This window comes from Macrosteles quadrilineatus, unplaced genomic scaffold (genome assembly GCF_028750875.1).
Source record: "Macrosteles quadrilineatus isolate MER2022 unplaced genomic scaffold, UCM_ALF_1.0 Scaffold_3__2_contigs__length_128488019, whole genome shotgun sequence".
Classification (NCBI taxonomy): Eukaryota; Metazoa; Arthropoda; class Insecta; order Hemiptera; family Cicadellidae; genus Macrosteles; species Macrosteles quadrilineatus.
Window position 1 is genome coordinate 76,274,187 of NW_026542596.1, and position 27,112 is coordinate 76,301,298.

The following is a 27,112-nucleotide window of genomic DNA, read 5'->3' on the forward strand; positions in this document are numbered from 1 at the left end:
GTTTATGTTTTTAATTTCACGAATAATTTGTGATATTTTGTGACTCTTAAATAATTTACTTTTTTCTATATTGTTTGGGCGAAGTGGTAGAACATTATCGCTATGGTAGATGTGTTATACTATAGTATACCGTAAATTTAAAGAAGCAAATTTTATAATACTGTGTCCTCCCCCATCGCAAACGCAAAGCTTGAGTATAACTGTACTAAGCATTTTATACTTATATGCCAATCCCGTACGAAGGACGGGTACTCTGCTAGTTTACAATAAATATTTCACTTGTATAATATTGCAAGGAAATTTAAATAACACATTAAGAATACTATCAATATTTTTATTCATACTGGAAAGCATTATTAAAATATATGGCATTTACACATACACATTTGTATAAAACACTGATACAAGTCTGTATACAAAACCTTAGTATAGTATATAATAAAATCAGTATAGTCGGTGTTTTAAATTAAAAATAAAGGAATGCTCTAGGTTAAAATAGGATTACTTAATGAAATACATACAGAAGAATATCGATAAATTATCACATTTTTATCGATCAACCTCTGTTATTCGTCACCAAAAAAATTCATGATTCTTTATTTTTACAGTAAATTTTTTAAATAAGTTTTTCAATAATATACAGTGCATGTATCAGCAAGTAAACATTGTAAATAAAATTATGTGTAATTCACATACACTGTATTGTTCTTTTTTAAAATTATTGTAATTTTCCCAATCTACAATCAAATGTAATCTATAAGTAATTTATATTATTCATCTATTCCGTAAACAGTCATCGGGTGAGAGACGGTTTCAAGAGGTTTCTCTGTATGATAATTCAAAATAGCAATAATAAAGGTAAATATAGTATCACAGAGTCGAGGAAACAAAACATCAATTATTCAATTGGCGAACCTACGGAAGACCTGTGATGATAGAGCCACTAAAACATATCACACCACTAATACGTTTTGCAAAACGCTCAACGATTTTAAAAAGATGTAAAAGCACATTTTGGAAAGTACAGGCTAGTTGGACTCTAGAGGGTGGTGGAAGTGACAGCACTGACCCCATGCACCATCACCGTGGGAGGTAGGTCAGCCGTGAGTTCTGTCAAGCACTGTAGGTATTGGCTGCTGATCTTCACCTGAGGTGGCGGGGGAAGGTAGACAAACGTCAACGCCGTCTGCTCAGACTGCAGCCGCATGATTTGGTTCACGCTGGAAACATAACAATTTACATTTATTCAACGTTGTGGAATAGAAGTGATTTTGTTGTAGCTTTGACTATAGTTTGTTCAAATAAGGAAGGCAGTCTGGGATGAGACATGCTTGCGGCCAATAAATACAAACCTTATTCAATGGCCACACGTAGGCCCAAATCCCTGATCGTCTTCCTTATTTGAACAAACTATAGTTTTGGACTGCCTATGGTGAACAAAGATTTGGGCTGTGTCACAAGACAGGTAGGCCTACTGTTCGCCATTTAGCAGCTGATCCTTTATTACTACCGCTAGACTGGTTCACACTAAAAGGCACCTGAAAATGTGTCAAGCTCTTCACCAAGGCAATACTATGGGCTAATAAATTCAATCTAGAATGGCCTTAGCCTTCGGAGGAAATCAAGAAGGAAAGTCCTAATGGCATAGTTAAAAGGCCTAGCCCGAAGTAATGTGCCAAACAGTTCCAGGCTAGTGTCCTAGGATATGAGGGAGTTTTAGCAAATTTCCCTATAGGGAAGTAGCTATTTAACTGGTGTTCCATTGAGCCCGCGGGAGACCGGCACTACCGAGAGGACATTGAGCATCTCAGTGTGCATAAACACATTTTAACCTCCAACCCGCACCCAATTAAAGGGACTGGGAAGCCCAATAAAGACAAGAAAATTTCTTGAATATTATAAAATACATTAAAACAAATTGATATCGTAGTTCATAGTAAAACCCCAGTCAATTGGATACCAAATTTCGCACAAATCCCCCTATGTTTACATATTTTTATTTGCAACAATCAAATAGGTCTATACAAACTTTAATTGAATACGTAAATGTTGACTGATTTGCATGACATTTAGTATGAAATTAACATAAATTTTAAGAGAAATTACAATATTGTAGTGTTTTAGTTGTATTTCAGGGAGAACATAAAAACGCAGTTGTAAGTTTATACAAACAATAGTATGTTCTTACTTCAGTAGATAAGCTCTTGAAATGTTGTCAGCCACAACTTGCACGTCATCCGTCGTCTGCAGCACGCAGCCTCCCCGTAGAGACGCCAGCAATCTGGACCAATCTGCCACCTGACGGACACATGCAATGTTTTAAAAGCCCAACAAATGTTGTTGAAAAGAATCACGGACAAGAATAGTTGGTTGATTAGACCTTTACACAGGAGTGAACCTATGTCCCAACACTTCAAAGCGAAAGCCCACTAATCCGGCAGCTGAAGTTTTGGCACTTTCAATAATCGGTCTGAGTAATTTTTTAATGCTGTGCAAACTTTTGTAGTGATCGTCATACATCGGCAATGATTGGCAGATGTTGGGAATGATCATTCAGACTTTGGTAGTAGCAATTGGCAGGCATCAGTCAAATTCTTTATTTAGCGTTATTTCCGTTTTTTTCAACCGTTCAATAACCAAAGACATTCTAAAATCAGCAAACACCAAAGTCCTGAACTAAATAACGCATTAGCAAGCGTCTCCTGTAAAAATAAGTACAGAGGAAAATCTGGGTATTGAATGTCCATTCAAATTAGAAAATGTTTAAAAATGTTGACCGTGTCTGAGCTAAACTTTAAGAACAAACTAAATTACGTTCTTTACATAAATACAAGACAGTTTCATCGTCGGGTATGTTTGATGATACCTGATGTATAGAAGCAGAGATGCGCAACTGCTGCAGTTGCTGCTTGAACCTGAGCTCGTTGCTTCTCTGGTTGCGGAAGTCCGTGAGGTCTGTGATATGAGTTGTCCGTCCGTCACACAGAAACACTCTCAGCTTCAGGTGCTTCCAGCCTTGAACCTTGATACAACATGAAAAACCAGCAGTTTGAATGTTTAGAAATTTAATCTTAAATACATGAATTTCAATAAAAACTAGAAAAATTGTTAACACTAAGCAGTTTGAGTGCTAAGTTAAAATGTGGAGTTGATTTTTTTTTTTATTTATCATCAACCAGAACCCATCATTTAAAGCCTATAAAAACAAAACTGACACCATTCAATTACTACAAAAATATAATACTTAGCTTGAGAAAATAAAAAAATTACATTTTGTAACTAAACAATAACATTGTCCTTATTGTACTACAGCCAATCAAACTACAGTCAACAAAAATTGGCTCATAATTAACGTAGTTATAATTAATTTGAAAAAATGTAAATACCCCCGCCGCAGCAAACCTGCTGACTAAGTGAATTTCCATTTGTCTGAATTGAGTTTCAATCAAATCCATTTAAATAACATTGTTTAACCAGTACCTAGGTTTGCTGCTACAAGGAAACTAACTTTTTGTTTGCTGTAAACTGTCTGGAACTCTTACTAAGTTAGTTTTCAATCCATTCTTTCCAAATGTATTCCTGAACCAAATGCTCTTTCTTCCAAAATAGACTAAGCATATTTCAATAAATAAAACAACTTAAAACTTAATGATTACTAACTGAAACAACTTAACATATTAATCATTACCATTTGAATGATGCAGGCAAGTTGCAGCATGAACAGACTGCTGGTATCAAACGGATCCTCAGAATTAGGGTTGAAGAAGTTGACCGGCCAAACATCTATGAACCGGTATCTTCCCTGTCTGTCAACAAATAACAAGATTAACAGTCCAATTTGTAGTAAGGAAACACTACCTTTCTCTCCATGTTCTATATTGCAGTTAACGTTAAGAGTAAAAAATCATAACATTAAATAAATATCGCTACAGTAGTATCTCTCTTGACTCTTAAGTCTGAACCCAAATGAAGGGAGGAAGGTTGGTTTTGAATAAGGAAAATTTATCATTTGCATAAATAGTTATTTCTTTTTAGGATTTAAAGTTACGATATTAAGGTTACCTGACTGAAGATCAACTATGCATTGTTTATATACTGCAATTCTACAACTTTCCATGAAAACTTTTATTTATTATACTTCCAATTGTTATTGTATTTTTCTTCTTGCAATGACATCACTAGTTCAAACAGCTCTTGTAGACTGGTGACTATTTCCTCAATCTACTTCTAACAGACGGGCATTGTAAATCGTAGTTTAGTGTATTTGTAGTTTATTTTGTGTAGCGTCAACGGCACTAACGCCGAACCCTGTGCAACTCTTTGTTAGGTCACTTCTTTCTCTTTCTTTGTCTATAATACATTTCAGTTTTTTCGTTTTAAAGGTTATAGGCTAAAAACCTCCGTTAATGGACCGATTTTGATGAAATTTCATTTCCAAACCATTTTGTAGAGCTTAAAAAAAATAATAACTTGGTATTTGAAGCATTTTTGTATGCCTAATAGTTATGTAAAAAAATTTAAAAAGTGTAAATTAAAAATTTTTTAGGATTTTTTGAGAGGATAGCAGGATTACCTGCATGGGAACGAGTCCAGTTGAAAATGCTGTCAGTGACAGTGAAATATTCTAATGTTTTGTGTATATAGTTGTAAAGTTTTGTGTTTCCTGTGCCAGTTTGGACTCTTTCCCATTCAGGTAAGCCTGCTATCCTCTCAAAAAAATCCTAAAAACCTAGGCCCTTGTGCTCTATGCTACACCCTTAACCATAAATTAAAATTGTTATTCATATGGATATTATTTTAATCAAATTTGGCAACATTATTCATTTTACTAAGCAATCGTTTCATGAAAAAAAAAAACACCTCATTACCTTCTCAGTAGGAGCAAACCTAAGTACTCTTTGAAATTAAATTTATTTGGATAGGAAATTAATCTGACAATTTTAAGGGGATATTTTAGAATGATTTTAGTTAAAATCTAGCCAGGTAAATGTAAATTTGCTTAGTCAACATGTTTGCTGCGGCGGGGGTATTTTTATTTTCTTGTGCTGTTTAGTTGAATGTTATTTTTGTGGCTGAGACAGGTTGCATATAAATATAGTAAGGCAAAAACCACACTTACTGAGCGACAGAAAACTTGTCCAGGTTGTGAAAGTGTCGACACAAACAGACGTTTTTCTTCATCCGCAGCACGTCGCTGATCAGCGAGATGTACTCCGAGCCAGAGAGTTGCTTTTCCGAGGCATCTTTACGCAACGGAAACAAACTTCCTCCGTGGAACTCCTCTTGGAACCGGTTTGTGCGGTAAGGGGATTCCGCTCTGCAAACATTTCAAATAAGAATTAGAAGAATAGCATACACAATGTATTTTTTGTTATCACAGTTGCCTGATTTCTTGAAGTTAAGATGTTCCGAACACAACCTCACGCAACAAAAGTAAATCTTGCAAAATAAAAAATTATATTATTTATTGACCCCTGAAACTCATTGTGGATAGGGAAAAGTATAAACTACTATAATTTTAAGACTAAAGTATAATTTTCAAGCAAAATATTAAAAGTAAATAATTGAACATCTTTGCTGAACAACGTTGCAAGCGATATGTTTTGTGAAATTGGGTTTCATAAAGAACAATGATCCAAATAACATTCTCTACTGCATGGGATATTTCTTTAAGAAAATACATAGGTTGGCAGCACTAACAAGTGATTGAATAAGTGGGATACTGACCGTGTTGGCATTAGAACGGCCAGAATGTTTTCTGAAAATATTGACTTTTGTCACTTGCAACGTTGTTCAGCAGAGCTATTCAACTAATAAATATAACTAATCTCTATTTTAATGTGGAATTCCATTTTCATTAGTAATGAAAGTAATTATTAATACAGATTAAACTAGTTTATATTACTTCTCTTAACCATAGTAGGCCTATGTTTGTGTTTTATTTAGATTTTTTGTGTTTAGTTAGATTTTAACCTACGAGTAGGGTACAATCTGTATGAAAACAGTTCATTATCATGAACGTATGTTTAGCGGTCAACAAACACTTATAAAAACCAGTTTCAGATTTTAGAATGAAAGAAGTTAATGATAACATTTATAACTGTACAATTCAGAGTTGAATACAATATCCAATTTTAAATTTTTTCAACGCCGCAGTTAAGATAAGACTGTTTACCTTAGGAAGAAGTCTTTGGGTTGTTCTTCATCGTAGAAGCCCAGCACGATGGTGTTAGGCTTCATGGCTCCCATACCCGATATTCTGATGAGATGATGCATGCCTTCTCTCACACTACGAGCCACTGTGAGCTCAATGAAGGCCTTTACCTGTCCACAGACAAAGACTCTTCTAATCAATTTGTTCTTACTTATGCAAAAGTCATTTGGCATAGAACCTTATATTTACTATGGACACTGCTGGCTTGCCCAAAAGCTATGTAGGCCGTTCTAGATACACATAAAACATTAAGGTTTCATTATCTTTCCTTTAAAAAACTCTTCAAGATCGGATGTATTGATTGATACCTTTGGAGAAGGAATGAGCATTGCCAGCCGATGTTTTCTAAACATCGGTGGTAGGTTATTGATGCTTTTGTTCAACATCCATGTGTTTAGCGAACTATTAAAATCACAATGTTTTTCCTGTAACTAAGAGTAACACAATGAATACCTTCAGATGATCCACCAGGGACAGCCAGTGACTGCTCTCCACTAACGTCGGGTCTGTCTCCAGGTCTGCAAACTCTGGTCCCACCTTGACATGTCCCAGCACATACAGACCACTCTTCTTCAACACGTTGACAAAGTCTATGAGCGCACAGGACGACCGTGGATTGACCACCATCAGCAGGATCTGGGGACGCCAAAACTTGACGTGATCCTTCCTGGAGTCCAGCATCAGCAAGTACTTTCTCACCTGAAATTGCAATTCAAATCTATTAAAACTATAATGCCTGACAATTGATTTTAAAACTACTGTTATAAAAATGTGTTTTTACTATGGCAAAAGATTTCACTACCGGATAATCTTCCTGCTGCTTGGATTAGCCTACAAATAAACAGCACAAAATTGTTGTGTCTGTCTTGTGTCAACTCATTTAAGGTGTAAAATTTAAATTATGATCAGAAGTTGAGAAAATTACTATATTATAAAAAGAGTGATAAACTTATCTCATAAAATTACAAGCACAGTTCTCCCAGACCGAACCATGGTACAGACCAAGAAAGTCTGAGCTAACAGAAGTTGATACAATCGAAAAATAAAGGAAACACTTCAAAACCACGTAGTACAATATAAACAAAAAACTTTGACAATTATTGCAGTACTGTATTTAAAATCTTTAAATACAAATTTGAGCAACATTGGAAGAGTGATATGAAGGGTGACAAAAAAAAGAGAAGAACAAAACTGCCTAAGTAATGAGCCAATCTATTACTTGACTTAACAATGAAACAAAACAAAATATCAGTTGGCATTAATAAGACAATACAATGTGACTAGCAATGTTAACAACAAAACAGTGGTGACATCTATCTATCTATAATATTATAAAAAAGAGGTGGTTGCTGTATGTGTGTATGTGTGTATGGGAAAAGTAAACTCGAAAAATACTGGTCGGATTGGGCTGAAATTTGGCATGATGATAGCTCACATTCCCGATTAACATATAGGCATATTCTTATTTCAAAAATCCTTTCGGGCTCCGCCCCAGTGGCTCTGGAGTTTCCCATGTTAACCTTATGAGAAATGGAATTATTGAATCTTAACAGCTGTTTCAATTAAACAAGTTGGTTCTGTTCTATGATGTTCAATAGCATTAAAGTTACAAGGATTACCAACAGGGTGCAGCACTATTATTTCTTTTACATTTATGACAACAGCGACAACAGCTAATTTGCAACCAAAAGGTGAGTGAGCGTAGCGAACGAACTTCAACCTGGAGGCGAGTTAGCGTAGCGAACGAGCTAACCTGAAGGCAAGTGAGCGCAGCGAACGAGCTCCAACCTAAAGGTGAGTGAGGGTAGCGAACGAGCTCCAACCTAAAGGTGAGTGAGCGTAGCGAACGAACTCCAACCTAAAGGTGAGTGAGCGTAGCGAACAAACTTCAACCAGGACGTGATTGAGCCATGCGAACGAGATAATCTTGAAAATTAAGAAGTTAAACGGGGCAAAGCCCGCGGGTTACAGCTAGTGTTAAATATTAAAGTTGTAATAAATATGAAAGTTTAGCTTTAGCTCGGTACTGAGCGCTTTCACCTTACTAGGCTAGCCCTAGAGCGTTGCAGCATTATCACTGTACTAGAGTTAAGAAGAATTCTATTTTAATTAGAAGATGTAGTAATGTTAGCATTGTTAGCTATATTCAATATTAAAGTGTCCCAACAGTATTCTAATTTCCAACAATTTGGGGAATAACAAATGAAAACTAGCAATCCACTTGTTTCTAAGACAAACATTGAATCTGCAACATTCATAAATAGGTTTGACTTGCCTGATGGAAGATAAGAGCTTGAGAGATGGAGCCCCAGTCAGCACTGCGGGAAGGAGAGAAGAGATGCAGCAGAAGAATCAGCAGCACACACAGCAAGATGCTGCTGAACGCATACAGGGGGTTGATGATGAACATCATGATCAGAGTCCCCACCAGTCCAAAGAAAGCTGTGTACCAGGTGAAGAACTTGAAGGAGGGCCTGCACAACAATCAACGATTTATTAACTGACATAACAACAATTATGTACATCAGGGTTAGTAGCAGGCGAAGCTAACACAATGATCTTTGGATTTTCTATTCCAATTTGTAAGGAACCATTTTTTACAATTCTTTGGGATTTGGAATCTGATCCTGTCCTCATTTCCCTACCGTTGTTTTAACCTATTGAATAGTTTCAGGCTTTCTGTGTGGTTATTCTATATGGTTTTCCAGATTTAGCAGGGTTTGTTTACTAATATTGATATTTGATACTAATATTGAATATTTGATATGTGTTAAGGACTCTCACCTGAGGACGGGGTCAGATTCCACATCCCAAAATATTGAGGTAAAACTTGTTATAGAATTTCCCTATAGGGAAGTAGCTACTACCGTAGGTGGCACAGTAAGACCTGGAGTCGGGACCGATATACTTTTTCATTTTGATGTCCCTAGAGGCCAAAAACACTATTCGTTCAAATTTTTATATATATAGATTTTATATTTAAATAAATACGTCCGTGAATGTGATAACTCGAGTAATTTTGTCCGATTTTTATGAAATTTGGTTTGAAGGTGTAAGGCGGGATAAACTTGAATGAGTTTGCAAACTAGCATGATCGGACCATGGGAACGGGGTTTTATGGGGTAAAGAAAAATAGATTTTTTACATTTTTGAACCTCAAAACACAAAATTTCTCAATTTTTTAGGTTACAATCACGATTTTGAGAAATTCGAAATGCAATCAATTTTGCAAGAAGATTTTACCGGTAATTTAATACACAAGAAAATATGGAAGGAAATAAAATTCCATTGTTTCTTGATGTGGAAAATAAACTAGTTAAATTCAAAATCAACCTAAAGGCAGGTTTTCCTTGCTCCTGAATTCGGCAAGGAAAATTCTGTGGTTAAAATACTCGCACAAAATTGACTATCCTGCAGCTGTTTTTGGCGGCTAAAATCGGCAGTTGAAAAGACGTGCCTTTAGCAAGTTAAATGCAGAATAAAGCCCTTGTGGTGCCACTAAACTGTCTAACACAATAACCATGTGTTCTGTATTTACTTTAATCATTTGTTTATTTTTGTTGTTATCCTAGCAACCTAGGTAACAACAGTTTTAACAACAGTTTTTCTGATTTGAATCTAGTGGATTACACTACTTAACTATTCTCTGTAAATTAAATGACCTTTTACTAGAATGATTTGTTTTAGTGCGTCTATCCGCTAGAAATGGTGACCCCGACTAACAAGTAAATTATTTCAAACTAAATTGATGTTTTTCCTACATTAAATTTCAACCTTCTACCAAAACTTCATTTATTTTTCACCTTTCCCCAAATTATCGTTTTACACCATGGACCAAGAACTTTTGGAGCGCTTAGCTCAATTAGAGAGTGAGAATGCCAACCTACAAAGACAACTTCAAGATTTGAATGGAAGACAAGAACAAAATCACATTTCTGTACATCCTCAAGAAGCCAACCTACCTGATCTTCCACCAGTTCTACCACAGCATCAGCCAGATCATACAGCCCATTCCGACGAACGACATGAAGATCATCACATCCACCGGGTAAGCATAAAACTTCCACCATTCTGGAAAGAGAAACCAAGGCTCTGGTTTGCCCAAGTTGAGGCTCAGTTTACACTGGCTCACATTACGAGTGAAACAACTAAATACTCGTATGTAATTTCACATCTTGATGAGCGCTATGCTAATGAAGTGGAGGATCTTATAATAGATCCACCTGTTGAAACTCCTTACTCTACTCTTAAGTCTGAAATAATCAGACGGTTGTCTCTATCTGAGGAGCAACGCATTCGTCAGTTGTTGATGGAGGAGGAACTAGGTGACAAAACTCCTTCTCAGTTCCTACGCCACCTTCGATCACTAGTAGGTTCGACCACAATCCAAGATAGTTTACTGAAAACTATTTGGATGCAGAGACTTCCTGCTCATGTACAAAGTATTTTGCAAGTCCAAACAAGTGCCTAATCTGACACACTTGCAATTACTGCCGACAAAATTCTAGCAGTCCAACCTAACGCATCTTTTTGCCATTCTCTCACTAGTATGCCTACATCTTTGAATGCCGTTAATTCACCAAATCCTAAATCTTCATTTTCTGATGACCCAAAATTAACTGAAGTTTTATCAAAATTATCTGCTTTGGAGTTGCAAATGAAAAATATGCGTAAAGATGTTGATTCCCTACGTGACAGGCGACCTAGGTCACGTCAGAGGAGTTTGTCTAGTAGTCGTTATCACGCAGGTAGCTCCTCTGACACTACAGAGCAAACCAATCTATGCTGGTACCACAAGCGTTTTGGCTATCAAGCTGAGAAGTGCATTCCACCATGCAATTTCACTTCTCCGACAAACTCCAAAGGCAGCCAGTGATGGCGTCAGCTGACTGCCAAGCTGGAGGGCGCCGCCTACAAATCGTCGACCGTACAACTAATACAAAATTTTTGATTGACACTGGATCCGACATATGCTGCCTCCCTAAATCATTCGTTTGTAAGAACCAAAAGCATATAGAATATGAACTTCGTGCAGCAAACAACTCTGCCATTCACACCTACGGTATGATGACATTAACATTAAACTTAGGGCTGAGACGAGCTTTTACATGGAATTTTGTCATTGCTGATGTTAATACAGCGATTATAGGCTCTGACTTTTTAGCACACTTTGGATTGCTTCCTGACTGTCGTAATCAACGGTTGATTGACAGTGTAACAAACCTTTCTGTTCTTTGTCAATGTACCTCAATCCCTCATTTCAGCATCAAAACTATCACACCCAATTCTCCAACTTCATCAATACTGGCAGAATTTCCCATGATTACCCGACCCTCTGGTACACCAAGGAAAGTGCTCCATTCAACCTTGCATTACATCAAAACGACCCCTGGCCCCCCAGTTTCATCTCGTCCACGTCGACTCGCCCCTGATCGGCTTGTTATAGCCAAAGCCGAGTTTGATGCCATGCTCACCGATGGTACTGCACGTCGATCTGATGGACCTTGGTCATCACCCCTTCACATGGTCCCTAAGAAACCTGATGGATGGCGCCCCTGTGGAGACTACCGTGCTCTCAACGCTAGGACTATTCCTGACAGATATCCTGTTAGACATATCCACGATTTCACCCATTCTCTCAGAGGTTGCAAGTATTTCTCTGTGATCGACCTAGTGAAGGCCTACACACAAATCCCTGTCAACCCTGAAGACATCCCGAAGACAGCCATTACAACCCCCTTTGGATTGTTTGAATTCCCCTTCATGTCCTTTGGCCTCCGCAACGCAGGACAAACTTTTCAGCGTTTCATCGATGAAGTAGTTTTTGGTTTAGACTTCTGCTTTCCTTATATAGATGACGTCTTAGTTTTCTCTAAGGATGAGACTGAACATGAAGCCCATCTACGAACTCTATTCAATCGGTTTTCTGATTATGGCATACTCGTTAACGTAAATAAGACTGTTTTGAAAGCTCCAAAGGTTACTTTCCTAGGATATGAGGTATCATCTGCTGGTACTCGACCACTTCCTGAACGTGTTGAGGCTCTGCAACAATTCACCCGTCCCTCTACTGCAAAAGGTTTGCGTCGTTTTCTCGGCATGTTGAATTTCTACCGCAGATTCATTCCTTCAGCAGCCAAGCAACAAGCAGCTCTCCATGATGCCCTCTCATCTCTACGTGGAAACCAACCTGTAAATTGGACTCCTGAATTGGATGCTGCATTCTTATCCTGCAAAGAACATCTCTCCAATGCTACCTTGCTTGTTCACCCTGACCACAAGGCCCCTCTCGCATTGTTCTGTGATGCCTCGAGTACCCATGTAGGAGCTGCTCTCCAGCAGATGGTTGACAATAAAACATGGGAACCTCTCTCTTTCTTTTCACAGAAACTGACACCAAAACAATCCCTTTGGCCAGCCTATTACCGTGAGCTTTTCGCTGTATATGCCGCCATTCGTCACTTTCGTCACTACCTTGAGGCAAATCATTGCATAGTTTTCACAGACCACAAGCCAATAACATTTGCCTTCAGTCAAAAACGTGAAAAACTACCTCCTGTTCAGCAAAACCAACTAACATTCATTTCACAATTCACTACAGACATAAGGCATGTTTCTGGATCGGCCAACCTAGTAGCTGACGCATTTTCTCGTGTAGATTCATTGTCAACTACGGCTCCCAGCATTGTAGATGCCAAAACTTTGGCACATCATCAAGACTCTGACCCTGAGCTACAAGAGATCCTTAAGGGAGAGACATCTCTTAATTTGAAGCTTGTCAAAATTCCTGGAACAGACCTTGATGTATACTGTGACACAACCACTTCAGTACAACGACCCTTTGTCCCTGAGCCCCTTAGACGCTCAGTTTTTAATTCTATACACAATCTAAGTCACCCTGGCATCAAAGCTTCGGCAAAACTTGTTTCTAATCGCTTTGTTTGGCCCCGAATTCAACAAGACTGTCGAAACTGGGCCCGAGCCTGTGAGAAATGTCAACGTGCTAAGATCTCCCGTCATGTATTTACACCCCATGGATCGTTTTCACTCCCATCATCAAGATTTGATCATGTTCACATTGACATCATTGGACCACTTCCACCATCCGGACCATACAAATATTGCCTAACAGCTATCGACCGCTACACCAGATGGCCAGATGAACCAGATGGTTCATCCATTGAAAACCATCACCGCAGAAGAAGTAGCTGAGGCTCTGGTGATGTGCTGGTTTTCTTGTTACGGCTCACCCTTGCGCATCACAACTGATCAAGGACGCCAATTTGAGTCAGCATTGTTTCGTGCCCTTGGAAAGACCTTCGGTGTAGAGCGAATCAGAACTTGCGGCTATCACCCTTGTGCTAATGGTTTAGTCGAGAGATTCCATCGGCAGTTTAAGGCAGCTCTCATGTGCCACAATGATTCAACATGGCTTGAAGCACTTCCCATCGTACTACTCGGCATTCGCAGCGCATATCGTGAAGACCTTCAGGCATCTACTGCCGAATTAGTTTTTGGCCACCAACTCCGTCTACCTGGAGAACTTCTAGACCTCCCTCAAGACACAACTCGTGAGGAGGACCCGGCTGACTATGTAGTTCGCTTACGTCGACACATGTCAAATTTAAGACCTGTGCCCACATCTTGGCATGATAAACCAAAGACCTTCGTTTTTCAGGAGTTAAAACGGTGTACTCACATATTTTTGCGAGATGACTCTGTTAGACGATCACTACAACCACCTTATACTGGACCGTTTCCCGTGGTATCTCGTGATGATAAAACTATGACTATAATCCATCGTGGTAAACGTGTGAAGGTGACGTTGGACAGAGTAAAGCCCGCGTATCTATTGCAAGATCTTACTCCTTCAACACATACACCCATCCATAATAAACATTCCAGAAATCCACCCTCCACAGTGTTCCCACTCAAGACCCTACTCTCAAGCCAACCCAAGCCTTACGTGACCCGATCTGGTCGTACTGTGAAATTTAAAGTGCCCGGTCTTCCAGACTCCGCAGGGGGCTAATGTGGTGCCACTAAACTGTCTAACACAATAACCATGTGTTCTGTATTTACTTTAATCATTTGTTTATTTTTGTTGTTATCCTAGCAACCTAGGTAACAACAGTTTTAACAACAGTTTTTCTGATTTGAATCTAGTGGATTACACTACTTAACTATTCTCTGTAAATTAAATGACCTTTTACTAGAATGATTTGTTTTAGTGCGTCTATCCGCTAGAAAGTTACCAGGAGAGCATTCACAATTCCAATTACAAAACAAAAGGGTTATCTCAACAATAAATAAAATAATATTAACACACAAACGGAAAACCGTAAACACTGAATTATCCAACCTATATTATAATCAAATTTTGTAAAATTGAATATTTTATCTGTTGTTTTAAATATAGGCTTTAACATTGACAGAATAAGTTGATACATTGCTTTCTGTAGATATAGACATCCATTATATATTTTAATAACCCGTAAGAGTCCTAGCCAGATTATGAGGATTGGATAATTTCTTCAGCTCTAGCTATGATTTTTCCACACGTCACGTCAACCTTCATACTTTGGGGTTTTACAGTAACAACAAAAAAGCCTACAGATTCAGAAAAACCTGTGGACTATGAAAATTTCTTCTTGTGAGCTTTTTTTCAATCGATAAAGATAGCTTGAAACAAAAAATTACAGTTAAAAAATACTTTCATCATAAAGAGGCAGTAAGGCAACAACAAAAAATATGAAACCTACCTGAAATTAGGCGCAGATGCAAGTTCCAACCCGAGACAGGCCAAGTTTGTGGCGAGGTAGGAGAGAAGGAAGAGCACAGAGTTGATCTGAGCGATGAGGTTAAGTGATCCGATGAGGAGAATGACCTGTACCAGGGCCCAGGAGGCGAACACAGCCACTATGGGGTTGTTGCGATAAACCCCCGCGGACACAAAGCACAGCAGACGACCTGCAAGTAGACAGCTGTGAGCACGCGCACAGTTCAAAGTTTTACATGAATAAAATAATGTAACAAATCCAAATTCACACTCGCCTTAGAAAGCATTGTAGTAGGCCTATCGTCGTCGTGAAGTTCCAGTCCAGGTAGCTGAAAACCTAATGGTCTGAGACTGTTTTAGGACCAGATCCTCTTCAGCCAGGGAAAGGATTGTGGCAACGGTAGGGACGTGTAAATAACAAAAGAGTGTAGTAACGAATTGTAATTCCGCCGCAGCTGCTGGTTAGGGTAAGGTTCGTCGGGTATTGTTTTTGAGAGAGCATGGTTGTGGGAGTGGTTCAAGGTTTGTCAGGTGGGTTGTTGTGGTTGGGTTGAGTGTTGTGAGTTTATTTATTAATTATGAGTGGATAGCTGGATTTATTCCTATTCATACCATTTGATACTTACTAAAAACAGGGTAACACAATTAGTAGGCCTACCACCCAAATTGGTTGGCTAAAATGTTGATAAGACACATATTTTGATAATTGAAGTTCGGAATGTCAAATAGCAAAAACTTTTAGAGGCTTCTGTCACTCACTATGCACATTATCAAGCTAAGTTTATACAATTTAGAAGTGTTTCTGAAGATTACAGAATCTACAGAATCTGGTAATATCATCATTTTGAATTAGTGATGGGTGAAGTAGGCTATAGGCTTATTCTTTATTCAGGGTCAAAAGTGCCAGTACGGCTGTGTTACCAATTGGCAATTACTTTTAAAAACTTCCCAGTTGTAGCCTATTTCATTAAAGGAGAACATAGGTGAATGACCCACAGAGTGTGCTACAGTCTGAGTTATATTTCCTCTATTAGTACCTAATTGTTACTGTGATAGTTGATGTGACATAAAAGATACTATGGTTCTTATATCCTTTTGGTTTTTCTTGGATAAAAAGTTGACGTATTCAACACAAATCAGTAATTTACACCAGTGCACTCAGTCGTTGACTCAATTCAACTACGTTTATTTACTCCAAAACTGGTTACAATTTTCACAACCGAATGTCATGTCTACTTTCCATAGTCGAAGGTGTAACTCACCATAAACGTTGTCCTTAGCAAGAGCCTCCAAAACTCTGCTTGAACCGATGAGGTTGCTGAGACTCGCAGAGAACGTTGCCGTCAGTATCCCGATAGTGATGAAGGGAGGCCACACGTTGACAGGCAGCATGAAGATGTAGTTGTTCTGCAGCAGAAAGCGAGAACACGACGCAGCTGTTAGCAGTGCCACAACAACGTAGCACACCATCGTGAACAAAACTGCGGATAGTGTGCCTCGCGGGATGTTCTTGGCCGGGTCTTTCAGCTCTCCTGCAAACGTACCGGAAATTCTTCTTAAATTATAATATTCCCATTACACTAATCTTAAACATGTATAACTAGGCCTTGATAATCCAGACCCTCCAGTAATCCGGCCAAATCCTGTCCAAAAAAAAAAGCAGAGACTAAAAGAAATAGTATGTTTGTAAGAATAATGTAGTATAGAACAATTCTACTGTACTGTACTTCAAATTAAATTACATTTATTAATGTACCAAAAATCCGATTATTGTATAGTAGGTACAATGATTTTAATGGTGCACTGCCGGTACTAGCTAGTGACGACGCATCAGAAGACCAAAACATGGAACTCACATATGCACACATGCTAACTGCACATAAAAAAAGGTCATCCATCGCTAATAGATTGTATTATTTATTGATATTATTGGCTGCTAACTTTCTGCAGTAACTTTGGCTGTTTCAAATTCACTAAAAAATGATAGCTTTAATTCACTAATTTAAATGGTCTCTTGATGGTCCGACCTTATCCTAAATCCGGCCAACTGGCTGCCAAATTAAGTCGTATTATCAATGTTCTATAGTAGGCCTACAAAGGTTTTTTTTATAAAATGGTAAGTTAGTTAACTTTAAAAAGATTTGCAATTATGTGTGATTTATTTGCAGTTGTTTGAGGCTACATTATCTCATTTTCCCACCTCTTAAAATCATCTGATTTTAAATGACAGAAACAACTAAAGATTTTAAGTTATAAGTTTTGAACAACAAGATTTTTGTCATACAGAGAACTTGGTAGGAATTCTTGTACATACCAGACATATTCGCTCCAGCCATTATCCCAGTGACTCCACTGAACAACACTCCAAACACCGTGGAGAAAAAGACGTCCGCAGGGTGTTTGGAGTCACTAGTGTAATCCTTGCCATAGTCCGGGTAAAGGTTGCTGTGAAGGGTCTCGGCGGAGAGTCCGGTGAATGAACCGTTCACCAGATTGGTGCTATTCTGCACTATGTGGTTAGCTTCTGGGATTGGGATCTGAATACAGACGCAGTTGTTGGGTAAAACTATTCTCAACATTTAATAATTTAAGGGATGTATATATTTTTATATATACTTTTGGTAATATCAAAGGAAGTAGCATTATCATTTAAGATTTGTGACCACTGCATCGTTATGTTATCGTTATAGGCCTTGATGGCCCGATGAAACATTCCCACCTTGATATGGATGTCTCATTCCCATTTTAATTGGTTGTATGATAAACAATATTGAATTTTTTTAATGTACTGACTTGATTAAGGAGCTAATTCACCACATTACTTTAAAATAATTACAAAAAAATTACATAAACTGTATAATGAGAATGCTAAGTTCAAATTCATGTTTATTTTTCTTCTTTAGGCTACTGTTCAATTAATTACAAGAATGTTATTGATTTCTTCATTGTAAATCATTAAATTCTTCAGCTGGGCTACCACGATAGTAAAAACTTTTGCCGTTCTTTAAAACTTAGATAGAATCCGCTCTGAACCGTTTGGTTCCATAATTTGAATATATTCAACAGAATTAATTTAAAATGTTATGATCAAATTAGGGGGGTAGAACAAGAGCATAGACAAATATAATAAATATAGACCGTCAGCTGTGCTGCGGTTAGCATAAGTTCTGGCGTCCACCGCTAGGTTTGCCGTGTGGTTACGGCGCACACCACTGCAGTGTCTGCTGGTAATTTACGGCTACTGCGCTCCTCGCCTGCAGCGGTGTGCGCCTTAACTACACGGTACTCCTAGCGGTGGGCGCCGGAACCTTCCTTTGACAGTCTATATTTATTCTATTTGTCTATTACAATAGTCACATGTTTCTGTATCATTCTGAAGTGACAAAATAATTGTACAAATTGCCTATAACCTAAAAAATATTCTTACATAGGGCCTCTGGCATTTTTAGCCTATATTCTAGAACATTTTTAAGCACAAACTCAGAACCCATACACTCTTGTTATTAGGAAATTAACTAAAAAAAAAACATTCCAACAACAGGTAAACCATAAAACTCTAGAAAGCTATTAACTTATGCTTCTTTGTTTCCCACCGCCCAATATTGGTTAACATAAGTAGCTAACTGGTTTGATCCTGAGAAAAGTCTGAAGCTTTTTTATGGTTCGAAGAGGCCCAGTTGTCCTTGATCATTGTAATTTTAAATAATGGTTTTAACCAGCTGATCTTAGTAGAAGAAGGCTTTTATCTCATTCAATCATCGTTCACCCTTCCTTTACTCATCGTCTTCAGACCTTTTCCACTACCACTAGTGGAATGTGGTTAGGTTAGGTTAGGTAAGGTTAGGTTTTTCTAACTCTATACTAACCTAACCAAAGTTTAACTCACTACCAATTCTATTGCTAATAATATATTACTCTAACTCTAGTGGTAATGAATTAACGGAAAAGGTCCTCATCTTCAAGTATTGATTCTGATATGTCGGCTTCACATCCAATAAAGTATAATCTTGACTAACCGACACTCACCTCCCTGGCGGGTTGAACTATGAAGCTGTAGAAGGTTGAGGCCAGCGAGATGCAGACAGTCGCTAGAATGATGACGTTTGTCTTGGCAAATAACCCGGCACCAATCAGACACACCAGTAGATTCAGCACATTCAGCACCGAGCAATACAGGAATCTCCACCAGTGACCATCCGGCAACGGCCCTGTACCTTCTACCAGGATCCCTGCAAATAAAGTTTTTCCTTTAAACTTTTTTGTCTACACCGGAGACAATTTAAGTTACGGAATAACAATACTATAAGAAAGCGGTCCAGTCATAAAATATTTGTGGATGAGGCAGGGATTTAACCTCTCACACCGAAGTCCAAGACACTAAACTACTAGGCTAGCAATACACCTTTTTCTTTTTCATCAGGATAAAAAATGTAAGCAGCATTTGTTACCCAATAGGCATAGGTTGGAGTTCAGGGTTTATTTCAGCACAGTGTTGTATCATTTCAAAGAACAATTCAGCGTTTACTGGTTTTCTTTTAGCTAGCACGATGTATAGAGAAGGAATCGCAGCATTAGAAAATAAAGTGTCTTTAAGGGAGAGAGCAAATCAAGGAGAGGAAACGTTTAAGGGGTTCTGTTTTTTACACTTCTTTGTTAGCTAGTAAAAATTAGGCTAGGCTACATGTTTTTTTTTCAAATTTAATTTATTAAGATAAACCCCCTGTTGTTAAATGGCAAAACAGGTATTTGATGTTGAATTCCTACGAGGCAACATTCTCTGGCAGAAATACATTTTATTTCAATACAAAACCCTATAACAACAACAATAAAAGTCGGAGACATCTTATACACATTTCAATTTTTTCCATTGCCATTGAAGGTGAGATCAATTATCAATTATCAATTAGTTAAGATGGGGACGCCACTATGTGCGTATTTTAACCCAAATATGAGTGAAGGATGAGTGTAGGATGAGTGGCGCGATCTTGTAGTCTTGTTAGTGACTAAGGCCGACATGTTCCTTAGACACAGCTGTTAATTAATAGCCCATACAGCTAATGGCAACTAAGGGACCTACAGTTTATAGTGGAATCCGAACCACATTTTTCCTTGTAATTTACGAATTGGTCTAATTACCAGGATAGTACTGCGGATAGTCGTAGTACTCACTAGTGCGGACGTTAATCCACACGAGATCCCTAAGAGCCAGGTTTAGTGTTTTGCGATATCGGTTAACAAACTTGTAAAACTATTTCACAAAGTCTACTCCAAAAGTAAATTGGGAAAAAATGTGACTGTGATCACGTGAACACAACTGTTAGTATTAAATCAAACTTCTATGACAGTCAAAGGAATCTGCTCTATCAGGTCATAATTTTACTGGGAAAATTAGCTAAAATAAATATAAAAGTGATTATTTAGCAATATATCTATACAGGTCAAATGCTGAACCATAAACGTAAGACCTATATTTGAATAAATTTGCATCTTCTATGGTTTTCACTGGTGACATGATGATGCACAACAGTAAAAAACAAACAATGAGGCATGTCATGGTGATAGTTTGACATGTGTGACTAATCCAAGATAAACACTTAGTACACGATTGTCAGTTTGTATGTTTATACTGAGTAATAATTTAACTCAGTAAATATTATTAATATTATAAATATTATCAGTAAAATCCTATATTATAGGATTTTACTACAGCAGATGTTTCATATTCAATATTTAAGCATTATCAGGCTACTTGAGTTTTAGAAGCCCTACTTAGACCCAACTTACACTGTTTTACAATTGTGTACTTAAAGAATTCACACAATAACTTATAACCTCATAAAATCAAAAAGGTATAATTTGAATCTAGATAAATGTACTAAAATTGCAAACAAAAGCCAGCTATAGGAATAGATTTTTTTACAATTTGGAGCCTTTGCCTTAAATAGCTTGAAAATATGAAACTAAAAGATTTGCGATGATATAATAAAATATTTTTTTTATAGTAGGCCTATTTAAACACTTGGCAAACATATACGAAGAGTATACCTGGAATACAAAATTTATGAGTCTAAATAAAAGAAAGATGATTGGAATCAACATGCAGAGACAATCTGTATATTAACACAAAATTTTGTGTTTTTTCAACTTTAATTATTAGCACAAGTAAACAATTTGAAAGATGTTTCAAAATTACCGAGAAATAAATCTCATGAAAATTTAAATTTCTATCAACAATAGTTACGGTAATCATAAAGTAATATAGTTAAAATTGAATAAGAATATTTTTAAACAGGTATAGGATGAGAGAAAATTTTATTTGATAATTTCAGTGTTTGAGTTAGTTTTTAATTACTTTCAGAATAATACAATAGGTAGGCCTACCAATAAACACTTGTTATTCATTCTGTCCAAAACTTTCTAAGTGTTCATTAGTCTAGTTAAATGGTAAATTTATTTCGCCATTCACACTTACTTAAAGGTTATATCAAGATAACTATTACACGGAAATAAAAATCAAATTGTCTGACACTAGGAAAATGAATGAACAAAACTCGACATGACCACAGATTTATACAAATTACTGTTGCAAACAGGTTACAACCAATACAAACTACAAACTATTGATTATTATTTTGTTATAATAATGATTCAAAACATTAAAACTAAAAATGTTACCTGCAGGTCCAAAGTTTTCCACCAAACCTTCCGCACAACCCACAATGTAGAGAGCGCTGCTCACAACATTTGCTAAGAAGAACAACGTTCCGATCGACCCGCCAAACTCGGGTCCGAGAGTTCTGCTGATCATAACTATTATTCTGTTAAGGAACATCGGTATTTGCACAAAATATTAGGTGAATGTGATTTTTAAGGTCTATTACAAGTTATTTGGTACGTTTTTTTTTAGCAAGGGAAAGCAGTGCACCAGTACGGTATTCAGATTTAAATTTTACCATGAGACAATAGGCTTCCCTAACTACTTTTAACTAACTATTACTGGTAACCAGCTGTCACCAATATCACTATGTCAATAAAATCTAAATGTTTGTGCATTCATACTGTTTTAATGTTTGTGTCATGTTCCTTTAATTGTGTTTTTGATGTGTTGCCAATAAGTTTGCCATGAATTGAAAGTTTTTCTTTGTAACAAAACATTTAAGTTAGAGCAATCTTATTCATTTGGACTATTTGAAGGAGGTATGTAAACCATATTTTTGTATTAAAAAGATAGTCCAGAGGCCAAAAACATGAATAAATGGTAGAGGACTTTCTGAACATACAATGAGGACAAAAAATATGTGTAAAGAGCTGATAAAGAAGGTGTACAGGATCAAAATAAGTGGAGGCAGTTATTTGCTGAGTTATCAACGTAAAATTGACGGGATTGGTAAATTTAATTCTTTGATATTTTCACCTCAAAACCAGGCATTTTGATACTTTTTCTTATCCTTACTGGGTGTGTGTGTTTCCACCAAAAACATGTTTTGTTAATTTAGATTTTTGTACAATATAATAAGGAGAATTTTTTTTATAATATTCATTATTTAATTATTAAATGGATGGATAGTCCATTGAGTTTAAACGGTAAAATTTTTGATATTATAATTTAATATTTGTAAAGAATAAAATTGTTAATTATCTTTACAGAAACAGATCATAGGATTTGAATGAGTAACATCACATGATTCATAGATGAAAGGTTTTGAAATATTTAAACTATGATTTCAGATAGAGTGCTTCAATTTGCTATTTTCATTGGAAATAAACATTGTTCTAGTGGTAAAACACTGTGAGAAACTTGGCTCGGGAAGGCCAATGTTGTCACTGATAAGATACTTATCAATGGTGGTTTGGTTTTACTCACTGTCTCACTGTCACAAATGCAATGTTTCCTGACATCATCAAAGCTATCATTTTATCAAATGGAACAAGCTGACCCATTGTCTGACAATGCAGAACAAAAGGTGGTTCAGTTCAAAGTTGAATATAAAATTGACATAAAACTATTCGTTTCTACTTCTTTTAACATTAATTGTCTGGCTTTATTTTCTTGTGTTTTAATATTTTTATAAACATTTTGTATGGGTTTATTTACTTTCTTTCCCTATACATAGTATACCTATGGAGAAAGTATTGTTTTTGTCAACATTTTCGAGTTTGAGTTTTGAGTGGATATACCCGCTCAAAACTGTAATTTACAAACTAATGGGAGAAAGTATGTGTCAGTTTGCTGATAGGCTACAGTTTATTTTACTAAACCCTGTAGCCTATAGACTTAAATCTGTAAATTATTTTCTATGTACATAACATCTTTTTGTAACTATATGCCTATATATGGTAATGGTAAATATGTCATTATATATTTATCATTACCAAAAGGTTTTTTAGAGCAAATATTAAGTACGGTAGGTTAAGGATTATTAAAATAGGATTTAACATCAAGCAACTTCAAATACAACCAAATTTGAAAACAAGGCTCATGGTTTAGGTGATAATTTAATTCCTACTAAAGCTAGTAGTTTGGATGTACCTATATCATAATTTTTTAGCAAAAGATTTTCTTAATAAATAGTTAAAATGTAATGACAAAATGAATGTATATTAGGTGTAGTAATCCTTAACCAAGACCTAGAATATTGAGTAGGCCGGGATTTTTGTATTTTTCATTGAACCTGTGTTTTATTTTTCAGTTAAGATTATGTATTTCATTCGCATTAATGGGTTAAAAATCAGGAGTGGAAATCTCTAAAAATTAACTTAACGCAAATGCATTCATTAAACATATAGTGATAGAAAACTGACCTCCAACTTTATGACACCATAATTCTTGAATTAACAAAAATCTTAGCAAAGTAAACAAACATAATTTAGGCTGATGATGACAATAAAATGTAAAAGGGAATATGTGTAACACTTGTAGTAGCCTAAGTTAATAACATTTCCAACCAAATTGATAAAATGAACTCTTTACTCACTACTGGTACTCAATTCTCTACTGTACTCTTTACTGGAATTTTGGCAATATGTTACGCATAGTTAGAATAACTTCTTGATCAGCACCGTACGTGTTATTAAAACTGAAAAGACAAAAAGATATACGTCTAATAACACTAGTAATTATAGATTTACACTTGTCCTGTTGACTCAAACGGCGGTAAATACATATGATAGGTGGTAAGTGCTGATGAATTTCGATTGGAGTCACTGCAATCATTATCAGACCCAATAGGCGAATCAAACTAGGCGAATCATTTTCCTATTGGGTCTGATGATGATTGGAGTGTCCAATGGAAATCGATCCCCACTTACCATCTTACCATCTTGTGAGTCAACAGTATAAGTGTAAATCTATTATTACTAGTGTTATTAGGCGTATATCTTTTTGTTTTTTCGGGGTAGTTTGAATCACAGCTCCAATAATAATTTTAGGTTAAATGTCGGGATGATTCCCAACTAAATGTTGGGAATAATCAGGCAAAGGAATTAATTGTAAAACAAGGTAATTAGTCTATGCTAGTCATATTCCACTAAGATATTTTGAACAAAGTAATGTAAAACACGGCTTTACGATATTTAAGTTTGCATTGCAACCAATTCATTTAAAGGATACAATAAGCACCGCCTCCCTCCACTGCTCCGTTGGTAGAGATTGCACATATTGATGCTACAGTAAACAGCAAGATACCGTAAGCAATGGCAAACTGGAACAATGTTACGAGAAGACCAGCGTTGCCCACCAAAAAACCTGTAACAAATATTATATTGATTAAATTGTATAAATTTGTTAATCTCTCATTGTGTTTATTTTGGAGTCTACATCATTTTAGTGGTTCTTCTCTGTAACGGTTTGGGGTAAGTTCGTAATGTGACAAATTCATTTGTCCAACAATCAATTAATACAGGAGTTGGGGGTTGAAATCAATTATAATCTTTGTTAACCATCACTTCCAGGTTGTAAATTCAGTTGATTATATTCTAGTTAGGGAATATCAATAGCTTAAGAATCTAATAGCCCTATGGAATAATCTATTATATCAATGAATGTAACAGTTGATTTAACTGGTGGAATTGTACATATAAGTTCTACCAGGCTTTTAAGTTAAAACAATACCGTACGGTAACATCCTTTAACACAAGGACTAGTAGCCTAGGGATGTTGTGAAAGTTATTGTGATAAGCCTTTAAGCCTATTATTAACCAAGGCTAGATGTAAGTGGGGTGGAGGTTGGCCTATTTTGACACACTAAAAACATAAATATAACGTTCAAAATGTATGCTTAAAGCCCGTAAACAGACTGCAGGTTTAATATAAGACTTTAGGATACTAGATACTTACCCACTCTCAGGAAGAGCAAAGCACTAAACATTGATAGAGCAACAGGGCTGAAAACCCCTGCAAATGTCCCAAGAGTTCTGCCACTTGGTGTTTCACCAAGTCCGCCAAATTCAACGTAACCATTTTCAGATGACATCCCTGTATTTCTTTTAAATCCACATAATCCAGCCAAACCATGCCAAAATCTCCTTGGCAAAATCAATGGTGCTTTATCATTCGTTTTATCTAAATTAATAATATCTGAATCATTGGTAGATCCTTCAGTAGGAGCCAACATTTTGAGTGAGTTAAGTTATTTAAATTTCATTTAAGTCCTAAGCTGGTTTTTATTAAATGTCTTATTTACCCCGGAAATCTATGCTGGTTATTTATTTTGGGCTATTTAACTTAGTTCTTGCCGGAAATTATAAGAACAACATGAATACGGTAATGGGGTCCAACTAGTACTACAATTTGCACAAAATACACTAAAAAGTTTGATTAGCACAGAACAATTATCACTTTTTCTTGAACGAAGAGTGGAAGTTTCACTTAGATCTTTTGGCTCTTCTGAGAAACAATAAAACAACGAGAACGAATGAAAACTCTTCCCTACTTTCAACTGAACCTCACTCAACACTCAACTCTTTCTTTCTCGCAGACGCATTGTTTGACGTTTCGTTTGGGTTTGGTTTGACGTTTGCAAATACAGTAGATTTGCAAAACTTCAACATGCTTATTTTCTCAAGCTAGGGCACACGTACCCTAGTTTGCATGAAGCTTCATCGTACTCTTGTTTTAGTAACTTGAATGGTATTGGTTCTAGCAATGAATATAAACATTAATTATGAATAGTTAAACATAAATTAATTATTATTATATAAACTAACACGTTTCTATAGACCTGTTTTTGAGCTTCTACAAAGAAGCTCTACAAAGTGGTTTGGAAAGAAGTTGCTAAATTTTATATTTTTAGGGTCAAAATGGGGAAAACTAATTTTTACCCGATAATACCTCCTATAAACCCCTGTTCCCATAGTCCGATCATGCTGGTTCGCGAACTCGTTCGAATAAACGTATGTTTACACGTTTGTACCAAATTTCATCAAAATCGGATGACTTTTGCTCGAGTATCGCGCTAACGGACATATGAATTTGAACGGATGGTGTTTTTGGCCTCTAGGTACCTCAACGAAAAACTAAATCCGTCCCAGGTCCAGGCCTTACCATGAGTACTACGGTGATAGCTTTTTCCCTATAATATGGGAAATGTGCTTAAAAAAATGAGAACTCCAATATCAAGGGGAAGATGACAATACAGTAACATACGTTTTATTGGGTCTGAAACATAGTCCCTTAGTAGATTTTCCATCCTTATGGAACAGCTGAAGCCAATTTTATTGTTAGTTCTGTCCGGTTTTCTGTAGATGTCGTGTTTTGTTTACAATTTGTTTCTATTATTTTAGGGTTAGTTTCTCAATATTTGTGTCTCACTGTTTGGTCTTATAGCTAGTGGACGAGTTATTGCTTATGATTAGATAGTTTTATTTGGTTAAACGAGGTTTTAAATTACTGAAATAACAAGAAACAAATTGTAAAAAAAACACGACATCTACAGAAAGCCGGACAGAACTAACAATAAAATTGGCTTCAGCTGTTCCATAAGGATAGGAAATCTACTAAGAGATTATGTTTATCTATGGTCTGACTTAGGGGAGGTACGAATGAGGCATTAGTTCAAAATTCCTCCGTGAACAGCGCTGTAGTAGGGAGTACTTGGCAATGAAGGTTTACTAATCGCAAA

The 27,112-nt window shown here is 36.6% G+C and overlaps 1 protein-coding gene across 1 annotated transcript; it reads right to left on the minus strand.

Moving 5' to 3' along the window:
• Window positions 1-342: 342 nt before the first annotated feature.
• Window positions 343-25,959, minus strand: LOC128990005 (solute carrier family 12 member 9). The gene is made up of 15 exons (XM_054412211.1): window positions 25,330-25,959; window positions 24,604-24,738; window positions 21,669-21,803; window positions 19,020-19,222; window positions 17,308-17,530; window positions 16,256-16,525; window positions 14,977-15,184; window positions 8,490-8,688; window positions 6,668-6,913; window positions 6,176-6,324; window positions 5,120-5,317; window positions 3,689-3,806; window positions 2,867-3,022; window positions 2,189-2,298; window positions 343-1,220 (listed from the first exon to the last, which is right to left on the minus strand). The coding sequence occupies exons 1-15, from the start codon at window positions 25,604-25,606 to the stop codon at window positions 1,040-1,042; spliced, it is 2,808 nt and encodes a 935-aa protein (XP_054268186.1). The 5' UTR covers window positions 25,607-25,959; the 3' UTR covers window positions 343-1,039.
• Window positions 25,960-27,112: the final 1,153 nt, after the last annotated feature.

Bases quoted from the DNA above. Each gene is read 5' to 3' on its own strand.
- LOC128990005 (XM_054412211.1), bottom strand. From the start codon at position 25,606: ATGTTGGCTCCTACTGAAGGATCTACCAATGATTCAGATATTATTAAT. The intron at 21,804-24,603 runs GTATCCTTTAAA...ACAGAATAATAG, and splicing joins GGAGGGAGGCGGTGCTTATT to TTATGATCAGCAGAACTCTC. The intron at 6,325-6,667 runs GTATTCATTGTG...GTCTGTGGACAG, and splicing joins CCCTGGTGGATCATCTGAAG to GTAAAGGCCTTCATTGAGCT.